Source organism: Hydra viridissima, unplaced genomic scaffold, assembly GCF_058129835.1.
Source record: "Hydra viridissima isolate aposymbiotic clone 2 unplaced genomic scaffold, HvirCarnegie_v1 scaffold_2, whole genome shotgun sequence".
Classification (NCBI taxonomy): domain Eukaryota; kingdom Metazoa; phylum Cnidaria; class Hydrozoa; order Anthoathecata; family Hydridae; genus Hydra; species Hydra viridissima.
The window spans coordinates 22590440-22610181 of record NW_028324301.1 but is presented as its reverse complement, the minus strand read 5'-3'; the positions used below and the strand labels follow the sequence as shown (position 1 = coordinate 22610181).

Genomic DNA, 19742 nt, shown 5'->3' with positions numbered 1-19742 from the left:
GTCACCAGAGCTCTTAACATGAAAAATAGAGACAACGAAAGAATTGACAATGAGTTGATTGAACAATCGAAAAAGCTCAATTGGGAAGGAATGGAATTTCCTGTAAAGACCACTCAAATCAAAAAGTTTGAAGTGAATAATCCTGACATCAGTGTGAACGTCTTTCACTATGAAATGAATAAGCCTCAACCTATGCAAATATCCAAATTTCATGATCGAAAACACTGTGTTGATTTGATGTATATTTCAAACAAAGACAACAGCCATTACTGTCTCATTAACAATTTCAGTCGGTTTGCCGGCTCCTCAACAACAAAAGGAAAAAGAAAACTTCATTTTTGCAGAAATTGCATGCATGGTTATGACCAAGAAGAAAAGCTTCAAATTCACAAAGGATACTGTTATGAGAACGCTCCAATGAGAATTGATCTTCCTAAAGAAGGGTCAACCCTTGAGTTTAAAAACTACAACAACACCATGAGAGTTCCGTACTGTGTCTATGCCGACTTTGAAAGTTTCATCAAGCCTATCGATGACAACACTGAATATAATAATAAAGAATCGTACACCAAAAAATATCAAAAGCATGTTCCAAGCTCGTTCAGCTATTATATCATAGGACCTGATGGTTTAAAAATTAAATCTGTCGAGTACACAGCAAAAAGCGATAAGGATGACGTGGCTCAAAAATTTGTTACCAGGCTTGAAGCTGACTTTATAAAGATTTGCTGTGATAGTTATTCACTTAAACAACAATGGAAGAATAGAACAATAAAGACGGATGAGGATAAGAATAAGTTTGAAACTGCAACTCAATGCCACATTTGCAAAAAGGATCTTAACGGTGATAAAGTGTGGGATCACTGTCATTTGATCGGAAAGTACCGCGGTGCTGCTCATGATGCTTGCAATAAAAAATATCGAATTCCAAAATTTATTCCTGTTGTCTTTCATAATTTGTCTGCCTATGACAGCCATTTGTTCATCAAGAGGTTAGGCGGAAAAAACGGAAAACTCAATTGCATACCCAACAGCGAAGAAAAATACATCAGCTTCTCAAAAAGCATCAAAGTGAGAGATTCGATTGATAAGAAAGGTAATCCGAAAAAAGTGTATAGAGATTTAAGGTTCGTTGACAGCTATAGGTTCATGCAAAGCTCGTTAGCAGATTTGACTAGCAACCTTGTTAAAGATTTGTGTGAGGAGTGCTCTAAATTAGACCCTAAGACATGCAAAAAGGACTGCCTTGATAAGAAAGGTAAAAAATGCAAGTGCAAAGACAATTGTAAAGACTGCGCTCATAGAAGATTTAAAAAAGGAGACATCATGTGCAAACATCTCAATTCATTCTACAGCGGAGAACAAAGAAATTTGCTGCTAAGAAAAGGCGTTTACCCTTACGAATGGGTGGACTCGATTGAAAAGTTTTCCGAAACGCAATTGCCATCCAAAGAAGCTTTTTATTCTAGACTAGATGATAAACACATCAGCGATGAAGACTACGCGCATGCACAAAACGTTTGGAAAGTATTTGGATGTGAAACCTTTAAAGATTACCACGAGCTATACAACGAGTCTGACGTGTTGAATCTTGCCGATGTCTTTGAAAATTTTAGAGACACTTGCATGGAATATTACGGTCTCGACCCTCTTTGGTATTACACCTCTCCTGGTTTGGCTTGGGACGCTATGTTAAAGGAAACTAAAATTGAGCTGGACTTGATCACCGATATTGACATGCTCAACATGATCCAAAAAGGAATACGCGGTGGAATCTGCATGATCTCGAATCGACTTGGAAATGCCAACAACAAATACATGCCAGACTATGATCCTTCACAACCATCGAAATTCATCCAGTATTTAGACGCCAACAATCTTTATGGATGGGCCATGAGCAAACCTCTCCCTGTTAGAGGATTCAGATGGATGAATGATCTTCAAAATTGGCGTAGCATGCCATGCATACTTGAAGTTGACTTGAGCTATCCTGAAAGTCTTCACGATTTACACAACGACTAGCCTTTGGCTCCTGAAAGATTAACCATTGGAAAAGTACCCAAGCTCGTTCCAAATTTAAACAATAAAGAAAAATACGTAGTCCACCATGAAAGCCTAAAACTCTATGAACGATTGGGTTTAGTCATCACTAAAATTCATCGAGGAATCACCTTTGAAGAAGAACCTTTCATGAAACCATACATCGATGGCAACACCACTAAAAGAACAAAAGCTAAAAACGAGTTTGAAAAAGAATTCTTTAAACTCATGAACAACTCCGTCTTTGGAAAAACCATGGAAAACATTCTAAAGCACGTTGATATTAAACTGGTTACCACAAGAAAAGAAGTTTTAAAATTATCCAAAAATCCTCGTTATGATCGGTACAACATTTTTGATGAAAACCTCACTGCCATTCACATGAAGAAAACACAAGTCACTTACGACAAACCTGTTTACTTGGGAATGAGCATCCTCGACATCAGTAAAACTCTCATGTTTGAGTTCCATTACGACTACATCAAACCTAAATACGGTGATAAAGCCAAGTTGCTCATGACCGATACCGACTCGCTCATTTATGAAATCGAAACGGAAGATTTTTACGAAGACACTGCTGATGATGTTGAACCCAAATTTGACACGAGCGACTTTCCAAAAGACCATCCTGCTATTCAAAACGTTGGATTCAAAGTAGGCTTAAATAAAAAGATTATCGGCAAGTTCAAGGATGAGACCGGTGGCAAGCAAATCACGCAATTTGTCGGGCTTCGACCTAAGCTCTACTCTTATTACATCCCTGAAGAAAAAGAAGATGAAGATAAAGAGCAGAAAAAATGCAAAGGGGTCAAAAAGAACGTTGTCAAAAATAAGATTACTCATCAAGACTACTATGACTGCTTGCAGGGTAAACAAGAAAAGCTTGCAACCATGAACGTTTTCAGATCTCATCTTCACGACGTTTACACTGAAGAAATTAACAAAGTCGCACTCAGCGCTAACGACGACAAAAGAATTATCTTAGATGACGGAATTCACACCCTTGCCATCGGTCACTACAAAACAAGGAATTAACATCTTGAAGAACTGGTATACAAATAACATGATTATTTTTATACTTCTTCTTGATTTTTAAAGACGACTGTATTGGTTTTGTCATGATATGAAGTGTTCGCCATTTTTTTATGCATCCTTAAGTATGGGAATGGGTCAATGCGCCAGAACCCGCTTTTCCTTATATATTATGGCTAAGACGTCTGTCTATACTTCTTAGCTCTATTCGATATATCTCTTAACATTTACCTGTCCAAGTTTGTTTTTTCTCTTTTTATGCTTTCTTTCACATTGTCTAATTGTTTCCTCGTTACAGTAGACAAACCAGAATCGCGTAAGATTATCAAGGATGAAAGCTGTGATTCAAGATCTGAGATTTTCTTCCGACTTTTAAATTGCGCCGGATTTGCTCTTTCCTTCTCGTTTGATGTTAAATCTAAATTAGGAAATACCCAAAAATAAACTATTATAAATTCTTGACAGTTATAAAGATTGGATGTAGAGAAAATGGTCAAGTTGTCCAATTATGATGAATAAAACTATGCAATTGCAATATAGCCGTACAATGTAGTTTAATTACCAATTCGGTTGAATTCAATATATAGAAAATCACGAGAGAAAAAGTTTGTAAATTATTACAAAAAATGGCTTATTAAGTTCAATCCTTTCAGGTTCTGTCGTAGTTACGTTCGGAAAACTTTGTATTTTATTTGACGAAGACGGCCCTGGATGGATATCTTTTTTCTTTTTGCTTGGCGGTGATAAAGCATTTCCTCAGAATGACATGATTGATCCTTTTGACTTTTTTGCTTTCACTTTTAATTCGTTTACTTTTTTTTCATACAAAGACTGATCATATTTTACTATTTTCCACAACTCCTGTGCGTGCTGATACTACTTTTGTTTTTCAAGTGTTGAATATGCTTTCTTATATAACTCAAGGAGTTGAAGATACTTTTTCTCGTTCCCAACAAATTCGTTCGACATCTTGGGAGTAAGCAGTTTTTTTTTGTTGCAACGTTTTCAATTATTCGATTAGAAAGATAAAAGTTTTTGTTTATTTGGAAATAAACGATTTAATCATAAGTAGTGAACGGAAACTTTCGGCTTCGGCCGAAGTTTCGGCCGAAGTTTCGGCCGAAGCCGAAACCGAAATTTCTGCGACAGCAATTTTTTACTTTTCCTGTTTCGGCCGAAATTTCGGTTCAAACCATAACCGAAATGAACCGAAACTTTTATAAGATTTTTTTTAAAGTCTAGATAACTTTTTTTTAATTTAGAGTGGGATCATGACGATTTCCTAATTTTAATCGTTTGTTAGTAAATCAATTTTTAACTATAACAATTGTAGAAATTTTAATTGAAGTCACGTTACATAATTGATTCAAGTTACTATTCTCAAATCATTCTTTAAATAAGTTAACATTTAAGTTAAGTAACCAAAATCAATAATTTAATCAAAGTTTCTCAGTGCTAAATTTTACAATGGAAAATAATCGAAAGAAAAGCTATTTGTGGAATCATTTTACCGTAACAGCCAGTGATTCCAAATACGCAACTTGCAATATCTGCAATTTGATCTGCAAAAATATCTCGTGGATCCCACAATCCAAAACTTCAATCACTTAGCGGACTTTCATCACATTTAAGAAGTCGGCATCCACAGCTTACTCTAAAAAATCTCCTAACTGAAAAAGCAATACTCACAACTACCGACAATCCTGAAAATATACCAACTTCAGATCAGCTTGAGCCTCTTACAATTAAAAAAAGAACAATACCTTTATTTGACATCAGATCAAAACGCCAGAGGACTGAAATGCTGCAATTTACAATGCCTGGCTGGGTTGACAATATCTCAAAAATTGATTCAAATTCCGAAGAAGGTCTTAAGTTTCATAGATCTATATTTGAAATGATTATCCTCGACTTACAGCCTTGGTCAATTGTGAATAATCCGGGATTTTTACGCCATCATGCACTTTTTACACCACACTTTGACATTGGAAGTGAGAAATACTACCGAAGCATGCTCAATCCAGCCTATGAAAAGATTAAGCTTGCAACGAAAGTTATGCTTAACGAAAAAAATGCTGAAACTATCTCCATCTCTCTGGACGCTTGGTCATCCTTTCATCATAAGTACTTGGGCATGATGGCACACTTCATTTCAGACAAATGGGAGCGGATCAAATTCTGCCTGTCATGTTCCAAGTTTGATGAAAAACATACTGCTTCAAACATTTTTCAAAGACTTGAGAATGTTGTGACTTGAGAATGAGTGGGAGCTAAAGGACAAGATCGCATTCTGCTTAAGAGACAATGCTGCAAATATAAAAGCAGCTTTAAAAGAACCACAGTGTGTTTACAAGTCTGCTGGGTGTCTAAATCATTCACTTCAACTAGTGATTAAAAAAGAACTTTTTTCACTCCAGAGTGCTGTAAACTTGATAGAAAAATGTCGAAAGCTTTGCACTCATGCTTCTTTTTCAAATTCCTTCTTTGCTGAGCTTTACAAACAACAAGAGGTTCAAATGAACAATTTTGACAGGCTCGGACTCAAAAATGATGTCCCAACACGCTGGAATTCAACATATTACATGCTTGAAAGAATTCTGTACTTGAAATCAGCAATTGCTACCACGCTGCTAATCCGTCCTTCCAGCGGCATTGAGTTCACTGTACAGGATTGGAACCTGTGTGAAAAGCTGGTACACATTTTAGCGATTTTCGAAGAAGCCACCAAATTGCTCTCTGGAAAGGATGCTTGCATCAGTGCATGTATTCCAATTGTGACAACTATCCTGAAATCATTCGAAGTTCCCTCTGATGACGAAGAAGTGATTGGCATGAAAAATGCTTTAAAGAAAGCAATGGAGGCACGTTTTTTTGATTTAGAAACCATTGATCATTTTGCAATAGCAACACTTCTTGATCCCAGATACAAGCACCACTTCTTTAGATCCCAAGAAGCCTTTCAAGCTGCAAAAAAACAAGTTCTTTTGGAATTAGACAGTTCCATTTTGAGCCAAAATGAAACTACTCCTGTGATGAAAACTAAGTCTATTGAGAACACTGGGTTTTCTTCAATGATGCAAAATATAATTGCACAGTCACAAAATACAAGGTCCAAAAATCCAACTTCCAAATTAGCAAAGGAAGTTTTAAACGAGTACTTAGAAAGCCCAACATCTTCATGCTGTTTAGAGTTTTGGAAAGAGTATGAAGAAAAAACAACATTAAAAGCAAACTTTGGTTTGGCAAAAATGGCAAAGAGATTCCTTACACCTCCACCAACATCTACCGAAGTTGAAAGGTTGTTTTCAACTGCTGGAGACATTCTTTCAAATGAAAGAAACAGACTTTTGCCAGAAAACATGGGAAAAATTTTATTCTGTAGAGAAAATATTTCAATTGTTAACTTTAATTATTAAAATGTCTTGACATATTCTACTTTTTTTTTTGACATATTATAGTTTTTATCAAATTATGTTACATGGTGATTGCTTAGATATACGTAAAATAGTTTTTTTTTGCTTTAATTCGGTGATCATAAAAGGTTCAGGGATTTTTAACATTTTTTTTCAAATTTCGGCTGTTTCGGTTTCGGCTTCGGCCGAAATTTCGGCCGAAATTTCAATTTCGGCTTCGGCTACGACTTTACTGAACCGAAATTTCGGTACTTTCGGTTTCGGCTCAAATTTCGGTTTCGGTCGATCACTAATCATAAGATTCAGTGTCGTTAAAGCGAAGAACGTAAAAAAATAACCCGACTCAAATTAATTGCAGTTACATTTCGCAATGAAAGGTGTTGGTCTCTATTAGCATTAAAATTGTTGTTTTTAAAAATAATTGTTTTTTATAATCAGAAAATGTTCATTTAAACTTTAATAATAATTTGAAGTAGTACATTGTTAATAAAAAGTTAATTATAAAATATTAATTTAAAATAATAAAAAATTAACTTGTTGTAACGTTTTAATTGAAAAAATAAAAACCAGGTTGCGTAATTTAAAAAAAAGATTTTTTACATTCGAAAAGTTCATTGCTTTTTATACTGTTTTAAAAATAATTCCTGAGAAAGATAGTCAAACCGCGTACGTACTCGCTGTCTTGAACACTCCCCCTCCCCTTGTACGCATTTGTACGTTTTTTGGTAACCCCCCTCCCCCCATACCTGCGTACGTACTTTATGGATGCCCCCTTACGATATGAAAACTGCAACGGCAACGGAGACGACAAAGGTCTGAATCGAGCGGTTGCGAATTTTCGTTTCAAAAAAAAAGAAAACATCTTGAAATAAACAAAAAAAATTTAAAAATGGCTCCTTTAAGAAATGTTAGAAATAGTTTATTATTTGCATTAGAATCAAATATCATAGACGACGAGGAATTTTTACAACTGTACAAATTAAATTTGTCTAAGAATCCAGATTTACCGTTTCGGAGTTAAGCAATTTTGTTTAGAAATCATGTCTGATGATTAATGCAAAAGTGAATTTAGATTTCTACGTAGTGATATATATAACTTACTCAATGTACTTCAACTACCTCAAGAGTTTTTATGTTATAACGGGTTAAAGGTTACTCCGGTGGAAGCACTGTATATTTTTTTAAAACGGTTTTCCAACCCATGTAGACTACTCGATATGATACTCGATATATATATATATATATATATATATATATATATATATATATATATATATATATATATATATATATATATATATATATATATATATATATATATATATATATATATATATATATATATATATATATATATATATATATATATATATATATATATATATATATATATAAAACGAAGAAACAACAACTATGTATGGTACTTAAAGTTTCATGCCTAGCGGCAATCATCAGCCATGAAATACCATGAAATACGGCTGGTAAAAAGATTTTATTTAAATTTATAAAGAGCTTAAGACCAGTTGAGCAAAGATCTTGAATTTTTATTAACTGGTCTTGTATTTTTCTTAAGGAACATCGCCGAGGTATTTCATGGCTGATGATTGCCGCTAGGCATGAAACTTTAAGTACCATACATAGTTGTTGTTTCTTCGTTTTATATATATATATATATATATTGCTCTATTTACACAAAATATTGAGCACTCTTATACGAACAAGAGATATTGTATTTGATAATAATACAACTTGAAATAGCTATATATATATATATATATATATATATATATATATATATATATATATATATATATATATATATATATATATATATATATATATATATATATATATATATATATATATATAGATAGATAGATAGATAGATAGATAGATAGATAGATAGATATAGATATAGATATAGATATAGATATAGATATAGATATAGATATAGATATATAGATATATAGATATATAGATATATACATATATACATATATATAACTCTGATACATGTATATATTACTCTGTTCTAAATCACCAACGTTACGCACGTCATGTTTGTTGTCTCATTTGAGAGCTTTACGATAAGAAAACTGCAACGGCAACTTCTACAATTTATGATAAATATTTGACACTAGGCATGCGCAATGAATGGGATTCCCTGAAATGCCGTTTTAAAACTTTTTACGCAACGTCAAAACGTTGAAATTCGTGTTTTCTGAAAACGGCTTATAAATGGAACAAAGTAGTACTTGCTCCAAAAGTGTAACAAATTAATTATTTAATTTCTGATACAAATTTAGGATATATACATAAGTATAAATACACACACACACACACACACACGCACACACACACACATATGTGTGTGTGTGTTTTCAGTTTTCTTATCGTAAGCTCTCAAATGAGACAACAAACATGACGTGCGTAACGTTAGTGATTTAGAACAGAGTTGATTTAACAATTTCGTCAAAATCATCCTATTAACTCATTATGAAGAAAACTGTTAGCATGTACTTTGAGCGTGCAACGCAGTATGTAAAAGAAACTTTGCCAGCCAACGACGATGGTCTATTTTGTACCTCATATATTTTGATCCCAGTTAGCAAACAAACGTTCAGAATGCTACTATTCTCATCTCAACACGATAGTACGTTCCAAGAGTTTACAAAACTACTATCTACCAAAAGCATTTGATGTTAATTACGAGGAATTGAAATTAAGAGTTGTAGCGGCATCTTTAATTGTTGCTATCACTGAAGAGTCCGATTTTTTCGTTCTATATGCTCTGTTTGTCCTGTCATCAAATAGTGATGAGACAGATGGAGGCGGTTACAGTTGATCAGGTGTATTTAGAGCGTATCAGTAGAGTAGATCAGGTGTATTTAGAGCCATAACTGTATAACTAATACAACTAATATAGTCATCACATTTGTCATTGACAACGCAAGTTACAAGATTATGAACAATCTAAAGGGTTTCTCTCACACCGTGCCCATATGACGTATAACGCTTACACCCTAAATCCGGTTGGAGAAGTGCGATGAAAGAAGCTTCTCAGTAGTGACCTTCCGATGGCTTGCTTCTAACGTCTATATTTGTACACAGTTCTTCGCGAAAGTAGCATTACAGTAACGTTGAAAAGAAATTTGTTGTTAAACAGAAACGCGTTAATATTGACAAGATTTTTTTTTTACCAGTTCCAGTTGGAACCAGTTGGAACAGGTGGTTTAATAACGTGTTTTACAAATAAATCGAGCGCTATCCTAGATTTTATTTTGTTTTTCTCGGTAAAGAATTTTAGCTCTCATCACCACCAAATGCATTCACTGAACTCAAATCAATGCAGCAGCACGATAATCAGATTCAAACTAGAAGTAGTTTGTTATAGTTTTTTTTTTTTTTTTGTAGTTTTTGTTTTTTGAGAGTTGTAATGTGCAGATATATCTTTACACAGGGAGCTGAAATTTACAAGTACTGGGAAATGCTAAGAAGATTTACGTATTATGAGGATCTTACTGCCTAGACTTCATTAACGAATGACGTCTGGTTAAAAATGGTGTTCTCCAAATTAAATAAAGCGTATTTTATTTATAGAATAATAAGTTCTCATTTGTGAGAAAACAATTTCCTGAATTAAGCAGTAACGACGTTTAAGAACAGCCAATTCTGTCTATTTTTGGCGCTTTTTTATACGTATTAATTCTGTTTGTTGCAGACTATTGCCTTTCGATCTCAGCCCTGAAATCATTTGTTTTCTTTTCTGTAACCTCCTCCTCCACCCTACCTTCGCCCCCTCGTCACCCATTTTCTTCCGCTGTACTCGCAGTAATTATAACTATAAAATACTCATGCCGACTAAGTACCTTCTATTGAAAGTACAATTTTAGGTTTTTAGGCTCAAAGGCTTGAAGGCTTGAAGGCTTTTATTTTAAGCTTGTAGGTTTTTATGTATGTAGATTTTTAACTCAGTAAGCTCTTCAGTTTTAGATTCTAAAACTTATAAATGATATTGTATGTTACAGCAAAAAACATTTCCTAGAAGTCTGAAATCTTTGATATGCCATTGGAGCACGATGTGTTAAATCTGGGTCGTCAACTGGAGAAGCTAGTTACAGATGGTAATTCGGTAATTAATCACGTCTTTTTATAGTTTTTTTATACAGCCAGGGTTTATTTTTTAAGGCGTTTTGTTATTAACTTTTCTGGTAAAACATTCTTTTGTGGTCAACTTTTGTGTTAATTTATGTAATAATTTAAAATCATCCAAATATAGAATTTAAATTCCTAATTCTAAAAAAATAGTAAACTTTTTATTTTGTAAAGAAAACTGCATCAATATTAGGGATGAAAATGTTCTATTTGTATGTATTTTCGTTATATCTTGTAATTAGGCACATGTGTCATACTACATATGTAGTTGTTTTTTATTGTTTGTTTTTTTTTTTTTTTTTGCATACCTATTGAATGGTGTTTTTTTATCTACCTTATTATGAGATAATTTATGTAAATGTATATTTACATACATTAATTTAAATCTTATTTTTTATAAAATAACCAAAAAAATTGGAAAAATAATTTAATTGATTAAATGAAATTATTAATCTTCACTAAAATTTGTTTATTGTATGAAAAAATCTTTTTTTTTTCTTTCAAATTTTCATATATACTTTGTATTTACCTTTTTAGAAAAAGGTCATATAAAAAAGGTATCCAGGATTTTCTCTATTTTAGAACAATGAGACAGCCAGTGATCTTTTAAATCAATTAAAGAAGCTTCCAATCACATTAGATATTTTGCAGGTATTAAGATCTGACTATGACTTTTCAAATTAAAAGTATGCTCATGATCAAAACCTATTTTATAACTCTCTAGGTGTTTAAATAAATAAGGTTAAGTATTACATTTCTAGATATAACTTAAGTTGTAAGTAATAACATTAAGTAATAGCCAAGCAATAACATTAGTATCTAATGCCATTTGTTTTTCTAATATAAATTAAAGCTCTTTTTGTATAGTACTAGTAAATGTAGTAAATATATTTTGTATAGTACTAGTAAAACTAATACCTTAATAATAGAATTTCAAATTGATGATCTAGATAAATTTGCGTAGTTTACTTAACTGTAACATGCTTTATTAAAGTTAGAAAATGTGCATTAAAGAGTAGTTTCTAACAGATATTTGGTCTATATGAGCAAATGTATTGATTTATATTTTATTTAACTGATTGTTAGTTATGTCCTTTGATCTGTGACATTTCATAGTTTTATATTTAGAAAACACGTATTGGAATGACTGTAAATGTACTTCGGAAAGCAAGCAGTAGAGAGGATGTTCAGACAATTGCAAAATCACTTATAAAGTCTTGGAAAAAACTTCTGGGTTAGTTTCAATTTTTAACAAAAAAAATCACCTTTTATTTATCTTTTTTAGTTACCTACAGATCTAAATAAACCTTAAGGTTTTCAGAAAAAAGATAAATAAAAAGTGGAAACCTTTGTTTAGGTTAAATTTTATCCATTCTGTTTTTTTGCAAGTTTGCTAACAAAGTTTTCCAGCCAAATTGTTGCTAATTATTAAGCTTACTCAAGTATTTATCAAATAAAACTTTTTTATAATGAGGCTGTGATATATTATTTGAATGGTTTCACTTATAGCTTTAAACTATAAAAAGATATAACACAGATAAAGTTTTAAATTGAAATGTTGAAACTGTTGGTATAGAGAAAGACTGTATGAAGTTGTTGTTTCATTTTCTTCTATACTATCCAATTCAATTAAAATAATTTTAATTAGCCAGTATTAAAAAGCCATTGCCACAAATAATTTTTACTCATCAAAAAAGCTATTAGGTTAAAACACTTTTAATAGTTTTAAAGTAGTAAGGGAACTTTATTAAAATCAAAAATCTGGACTTAATATGCTTTTGTGTTTTTTTTTTTTGTTTTTTTTCTTTAATTATAAAAAGTTATTGAGATAGATATTTTGTAATATATGAAATGTAATACTTGAAATGAATCGCTGAGTAGAAAAAGGATAATATTCCAAAACCACATAAAAGTAAACTGAGATAACTATTTTTCATTAAATGAGCATATAAAAGATAAAATTTCATAGAAACTACACCAAATGTAGTTTTTATGAAACATCTTTTATATGCTCAGTTTATTTTTGTTGTTTTGGAATTTTTTTTTTTTTTTTTCCACTCAGCTGTTCAAATGACAAATGAAATCTTTCATGTTTCTGTTGGCAGTAGCAATTTAATCATTAGCGAGTTTCTTGGTGGATTTATAAGGTATTATAATTGGTTGTTACACAAGACACAATTTAAAGTTCAAGATAATTTTTTTTTAAAATTTTTATTCTTTTCATCTAAAAATTTCTGTTTTGGAAAGAAAATTAAACAAGAAATACTTGAGGCTAGCTCCTCTAGGCTGGTTAGAGTTAAATCACTCTTAATACAATCCAATAGAAATTTTTCCAGCTTGTGTGCAACATTATTGTTAATTGCCCTAAGTTCTTTTTATTATAAAATTTTTTGTGCTTTAAACTTTGATGTGTTTTTGATTTGAGACACTTAAAATGTCTTTGAAATAAAAAACTGAATGCTTAAATGATAATATGTTAAGTATTACAAATATTTTCGGCGTTAAGTTTTATCTGATTTGTACCATAAAAAGTTGTTGTATTTTAAGAATTATTTTCTATATTTATGCAGGATTCATTTCATGAAATTAATGTTTTCAACATTTAATTTCATGAAATTAAATGTTGAAAACATAAGAATAATATTAATTACATTCAACTCTCCTTCATACAACAGTTTACGATTTATTTTTTAAAAAGTATCAAAACAGTTAATTTGACTTCTGCTTTTTATGGATCCATATTCATTTTAGAAGATAATACGCATTTTGCATCAATCTGATCAAGATTAAATTTTAAGAAATTTAACACCAAACTGTAAGAATCATTCATTCTTATAGTGTGGTGAAATGTTTTTCAAAGTATCAAGTGCTACCAAAAATTATTGGGAACTAGAGCTCATTTTTATTCAATTACAATTTGTGATGCTCCTTGATAATCCCTAGTTAATGAGGTTATGGATTTCATCCTCTACCTTAAGACCCCCATCCCCTGATCTTGTCCCTTAAAATTTATATGGGCAGCTACCCTAATTGCATACATATTGCAAAACTCTCACTTTAGGCTGGTTGTATCTGAGTCAGTCAACCACTACCTCATGTTACTATCTTTTAGTCACCTCTACCTCATGTTACTATCTTTAAGTCACCACTACTTCATGTTACTATATTTTAGAATAAAGTAAAAATATTTTTAAAGTAGCAAATTAGAGTGCAGTAATAAAAATGTCTTACCCAATTTTTGTTTACTTAAAGTTAAATGACTGTTGCTGTCCATCTATTTTTCAAAATAAAACTTTCAATTAGAGAATTGTAAAAATGTAGTAAGAAAAGTTTTTCTGCTTTTAAATTTTTTTTTAAAAAAGGTTCACTGCAGTTCATAAATTTTTTTTTAAGTGATTATGTGAAGCAGATAAATATGCTTTTGTTTATGATAATTTGCATTATAAAAGCCAAAATCAACTTTCAATTAATAGTTATTAGTTTAAAAAACATGATTTTGATGTTTAATTTGGTTCTTAAAAAAAACATCATTACAGAAAAATTACCCTACTAATATTCTGTTCTAAGTGACTATACCTTAATATATATGAAGGGTGCAAGGGGAAAACCAGTGATGTCACAATTTTTTCATTTTGAGAAAATGAAAAAAGAAAGTTTGAAGACCTATATAACAACCTATGCTTAGTTTCATAATTTCTTTTTAAGTTTTAAATTTAGTATAATCTGTTACTTAGTATTTAAGCACAATAGAAGTTTATTGGAAGGTAGACTACACGAGCTGCAGCAAATCCTGAATTCGGTGTCCTCTTGTGACATCACTGGTTTTCCCCTCGTAAATATTGATTTCAATTTTATCATCAAAATAATGTTCAACATGTTGCTTATTATAGTTTAAAAAGTACAGCTGTAGAATTAAGTCTCCAAACTTTTCAATCTAAACCATAAACATGTTTATGGAGTGGGACAAAGGGGCCATAGAAACCCCACCCCAGGGTAATGATGTCATTCTTCCAGCTTAATATATTTATTTGCTTTTTCTGTAACATTCTGTTTAAAAAATTTTTACTTAATTTTTATTTAAATTATTTTGTTAATCCTTTGATCCCTTACACCCCTGTCTCCCCCCTCCAGGTGAAAACATAACATATATGGCAGCTAGAGAAAGAAAAAAGCATAGTATTTGAGGTGTGTAAAGAAATCGTTACTTTAAAAAAAGATGGCATAATTTGTTTAATACATTTTAAGTATTCAAAATAAATATCTTTTTTTTGTCAATCACCTGTTAATGTAGTTTAAACATCATTCCTGTTCAGACATTTCAGATGCTGATTCATCATCATCTAACTGATCTTTGTAAGGCAGGCCTTTAAAAAACTGCTGGGCCTCAGGCTTGCAAAAAACCTTGAGAACCTGAAGGTCAGCATACTTGGCACTGCTGATAGGCAGTCTTTCATTGTACAAGAATGTGAAGGGCTTTGGTATTAAGTGGTTCCTCTTTCCAACTGTTTTTGAAACAACAGCTCTTTTTAAAGGTCCATTCCAGTTCTCTCTGTATTGTATCATATAAGGAAAATCTTGGGAAAAAAATGATCTCACAGATTGGACAGGTTTGTATTGGATACAAGGCTTTGTAAAATGGCTTGATATGTTCTGAAATATTTAGGAACATGTTCAGCTCCATCTTGATAATTTGAAATGGTTTCTTGTGACAAGAGCAGAATTCTTCCATCCATCTTTCTGGTATCTCTGCTCGAACCTTCTGGTTGACTAAAGCCATGTCACGATCACACTCCATGTAGCTGTAGCCCCTTATTGGAAAAGATAGTTTGATTTCTTGGAAGCATTTCTTATTTACTACATTAAAATGTAAAAAATTAATGATTGTCCAAATTTTATTTTGTCCTGCACATGAATCGCAAAGTAGCTCCAAATGTGATACATCTCTTGGAAGAATGTGATCAAAGTATTGCTGCAGCATGCTAGCTAAGTTGTCTCTTTCTTATGTTTCATCATAGCAAAACAGGTGCACACTGTCTGATCCTAAGCTGTGTATATTAAATGTGTACATAGAAAGCTGCCTACAATAATAAACATCATTGGTAGAAATATTAGGACAGCTCATGTTCTTAGCAAAGTCAAATGTAAGAGCTGCATGATTAGTTTTTAACAAGGCATTATGTTGTGCTGCTGCCTTTCTGACACAAAACACTGCTGCTTTGCTTAAGTGAAGCGCTTTTTCTTGCTGATTTTTGATGAGCTGATCTGCAGAGGTGTCTTTGTTTTCAATTATAATAGTGAGCTTGTCACATGTTGAGCATGTATCCTTACGAGGATAACCAAAGCTGATATTAAATTTTTCTGTAAATATTTTTCTGGAAAAAAAAACTTAGAGTCAGAGATCATAATAAATTACGATCAAAATAAATAGTCATCAAATGTTATTCTTAAATAATCAAACATAGTTAATGTACCTGTAGCTTTTACAACAAACTTTATATAGTGGGAAGCGCTTCTTATACATTTCATGCATCTTTGATAAGTTAAGTTCCTCTGGCAGATAAAGCTTCCTAGTATCATGCAAAGCATAATGACTTTGCCTTCCTCTAAAAGATTTAATATGATCAATAATACTATTCACAATGTGTTCAGAAAAGGCAAGAGGACGGTTTGTGTGTTTTCCTTAGAGACTCACAGGAGGAATTCCTAAAAAAAAAATTATACAAAGAATAATTTATTTTGTAAATTTTGAGAGAAAATTGGTTAAATTACATTTATACATTAATTTTTTGATTATTTATATGAATCATTATTTAGTAAATAATACTTTATATAAGCTTGTATGCTCACCAGTCTTAGCAAGAGACTTTCTGATTCTTTCTACTCTTGCTTTTCCAATGCCAAAGATAGATAAAAAAGGATTGATACAAATTGGAATCCTTACAGTAATATTATCTCTTGCCACTTTGATACAATAAGAGAATGAGTGGTCATGTAGTAATGGTGTTTTTTCTACTCTCCGAGGTCTTCTTCGTTTTATACTAAAAACCTCAATCATTGAAGCAAGAAAGGTGTCTTGGTGATCTTTACTTTGTATTTTGTTAAAATGTGTAAGTAAAAATTCCCTCTCTTCCGCTGTCATTATTTGAAAACATTTACAACGCTTGCAGTAGCAGGGAAGGCCCATTACATGTGATGATAATCGTTCATTTCTCTCTTTTTCCCACTTTTGACCAAGTTTTTGTCTTTTTTTGGATTTTCTGTAATATCAGGAAATTTACATTCATCCACCATGTTAATAAACAGTAAAGGATAACGTTATCCTAAAAAGATTTTGATTGGTTTAATTATGAACTTGGTCTTTAACAGCTTGAAAGATATGGACATCACTGGTTTACTCGTTGTGGTACCTTTTTTCATGTATAAATTTAGGGATGACTTTTAATGATTTATTTAATTGAAATGATGCAGCAATATACTTGCTATATAGTAGAGTGAATAACTCGAAAAATCCGAAACCTTGCAGCCTTCATATATATATATACATATATATATATATATATATATATATATATATATATATATATATATATATATATGTATGTATGTACGTACGTAAGTATGTATGTATGTATGTATGTATGTATGTATGTATGTATGTATGTATGTATGTATGTATGTATATATGTATATATGTATAGGTCTCATAAGAAAGATCTCAGATTGCATTGGTTCACTTAGCAACAATAATTTTATCATTTAGGCATATGGTTAAAAATAGCATAGTAAGTGTTAAAAATAAAAATAGCATATATCAATATAAACTTTTGTTTAAATTTTTTTAAAAAACACAATTTAATTTAACAAAGAAATTATTTTAAATAGTATAAATATGTGCACAATACAAATTTAGGTTACCTAATTACATTGTATGAAGTTGACAACTACATCCATAGGAGCTACCTATAGGGGATAAAATGAACAATGACAACATCACAATAGCAAATACAAATCGATATAGCAGAAGATTTTAAACTTAAATAATCGCAATCAAAATTAATCTCTCTGTAACTAATTTTAATGTTTTAGATAGTCAAGACAAAGTAAAAACTAAGTCTTTGCCAGAAAGTGATACCTCTAATCTAAACTCTTCTAATTCCGATGTTAATAAAAAAAATTCATCGTCCTCTACTTACACAAAGAACGATATTAAATCTAAAGGCGATCCTGCTGTTCGAGCACAATGTCGACAAATGATAGCTAGTTCACTAAAAAGCGATAATATTCCAGGTACTTTTCTTGAAGGTATTTGTAAGTAGTAAATATATATTAGAAAGTATTATGTAAATTGCTGTATATTATACTTTTCTTTCTAGATTATGATCCCACAGATACTGCTGCAGCTATAGAAAATGGTATCCTTTTCATTTGGTTAGGAAGGTTAGAAGTAATATTGTTGTATTCAATAAAAGCTCTTTTGCATTAAAACTAAATAAAAGTAAATAATTGGTTGGTTAGATAGTTATATTGAAATTGTATCATTTAAATATGTAAGTTGATAGTTGTTGATTAAATTGATTATTTCAGTGTTTGCCGGCCTTTATTGTGTTATGCCCCACATCAGCCTTTCTGAAATTCTTTTACCCCTTATGTAACATACAGAAATTTTGATATTCTGAAATTGATTTTACAAAATTGTTGATTGAAGAAATCAGAGTTGCCATATGATTAACTTAAATTTCTAAGCGGGGGGCTTACATTGGGAAACAGTGGATTATATCAATAGTTTTATAAACATGTTTCGTTTATTGCTAAAAACAAAAAAAAAAATCTTAACAATGCTTAGAAATATTTTTGTGCTTCAAAGACACAAATGTTAAGTACAAGAATAAAGTGAAGAGCAAAGTTATGAATCTCCGCGATAAACGAAACCCTGAGCTTTGTCAACTTGTAATTGAAGGAGCCATCACTCCAGAGAGATTTGCAAAAATGACAGCAGAGGTTTGTGTCAACTACTTTGTCAATATTTTTATTTGTAAAGATTTTCCTAACTTAAAATAGTTTCTTTTTTAAATATGACAACTTCTAAACTCATCCTCTACACAGGAAATGGCATCTGACGAAATGAAAAAAGAGCGTAAAAAAATTACAGAGGAGGCGATTAAAGAGCATCAATTAGCGACTACTGGCGGTACATCTACAGGACAATTCAAATGTGGAAAATGCGGGAAAAGAAATACAACTTACAATCAAGTAACTTCTATTTTTTAAAACCATTTTTTTTAGTTTGATATTTGTTTGTGACAATGTCAGTTTAAAGCTCGTAATTCGCATCTTGTTATTTGTATATTGTACTTGTAATATTTATATATTGTACTTGTTATTTAAGGTGCAAACGCGGAGCGCAGATGAACCAATGACAACATTTGTTTATTGCATTGAATGTGGAAACAGATGGAAAGTAAGTATCTGAAGATAATTAAAATGGTTGCATTTTACTTGAACATTTTTTTTTTCAAACATTTAATCACTAAAAAAAAACGACGGATATTTTTGGCTCGGCCATTATATCAAGGTGCAACGGCGCAGTTGATAAAAACGTTTCCAAAAACTTCGCGTTTCAAACTTGGCACAGTTTGAGTTCGAATCCGAGTTGCGGAAATTGTTTCGATGCTGCTGCACGGCACTAGGTTACTCAGCTCTCCATCCTTTCGAGGTTGGAACTTATCAAACTTAATTTGAAAAGCTTATCAAATGTAATATTATCTGCATTTGTAACAGGAAAGAAGAAACACTCGGTCGTAAGCATGTCATTATTGTTGTGTTTGTTATTATTGTTTTTGCTAATTGTAATCTTCAGTGTATTTTTTTAATTTTTAAAATACATTTTATTTTAGTTCTGTTAACTATCGGTACAACTTGGCTTGACAGAATTCTACAGGAGATCAGCTTTTAGTCTATGGTTATCTAAAAGAACTCTTGATTTTTAAAATTATTTCAATCAAAGAATGTAAAAACTTAATGTAAATATCCGGTGTTTAAAAATCTAGCATTTAAAAAATGTTTGTAATTAAATAACAGCCTATTTATTTATAATAAAGACTT

General features: G+C 31.5%; 3 protein-coding genes and 2 pseudogenes across 6 annotated transcripts; 3 read left to right on the top strand and 2 right to left on the bottom strand.

Annotated features, from left to right (window-relative positions):
* The window catches only part of LOC149892485 (uncharacterized), a 29815-nt pseudogene extending 25960 nt beyond the window's left edge, over window positions 1–3855 (bottom strand).
* On the top strand, window positions 2467–3075 carry LOC149892486 (uncharacterized). The gene has a single exon (XM_090080626.1). The coding sequence runs from the start codon at window positions 2467–2469 to the stop codon at window positions 3073–3075; it is 609 nt and encodes a 202-aa protein (XP_089936752.1).
* Window positions 3856–4888: 1033 nt separating the features above from the next.
* LOC145190950 (zinc finger BED domain-containing protein 4-like) lies at window positions 4889–10014 on the top strand. Its single transcript, XM_090078133.1, has 3 exons — window positions 4889–5125; window positions 5331–6370; window positions 9930–10014. The coding sequence occupies exons 1-3, from the start codon at window positions 4889–4891 to the stop codon at window positions 10012–10014; spliced, it is 1362 nt and encodes a 453-aa protein (XP_089934259.1).
* A 285-nt stretch (window positions 10015–10299) lies between these two features.
* On the top strand, window positions 10300–19712 carry LOC149892483 (transcription elongation factor A protein 3-like). Of its 4 annotated transcripts, none has more exons than XM_090078702.1 (10): window positions 10300–10427; window positions 10514–10617; window positions 11223–11291; window positions 11769–11874; window positions 17727–17927; window positions 18014–18052; window positions 18484–18638; window positions 18744–18890; window positions 19027–19098; window positions 19535–19712. In XM_090078702.1, exons 2-10 carry the CDS (start codon window positions 10549–10551, stop codon window positions 19541–19543), a joined length of 867 nt encoding a protein of 288 aa, XP_089934828.1. In that variant the 5' UTR covers window positions 10300–10427; window positions 10514–10548; the 3' UTR covers window positions 19544–19712. The 4 variants fall into 4 exon arrangements, with proteins under 4 accessions (XP_089934828.1, XP_089934830.1, XP_089934829.1 ...); XM_090078704.1 differs by having other exon boundaries at window positions 10319–10427; window positions 10514–10609; XM_090078703.1 differs by having other exon boundaries at window positions 10326–10439.
* LOC149892484 (uncharacterized) lies at window positions 14838–16931 on the bottom strand (annotated as a pseudogene).
* Window positions 19713–19742: the final 30 nt, after the last annotated feature.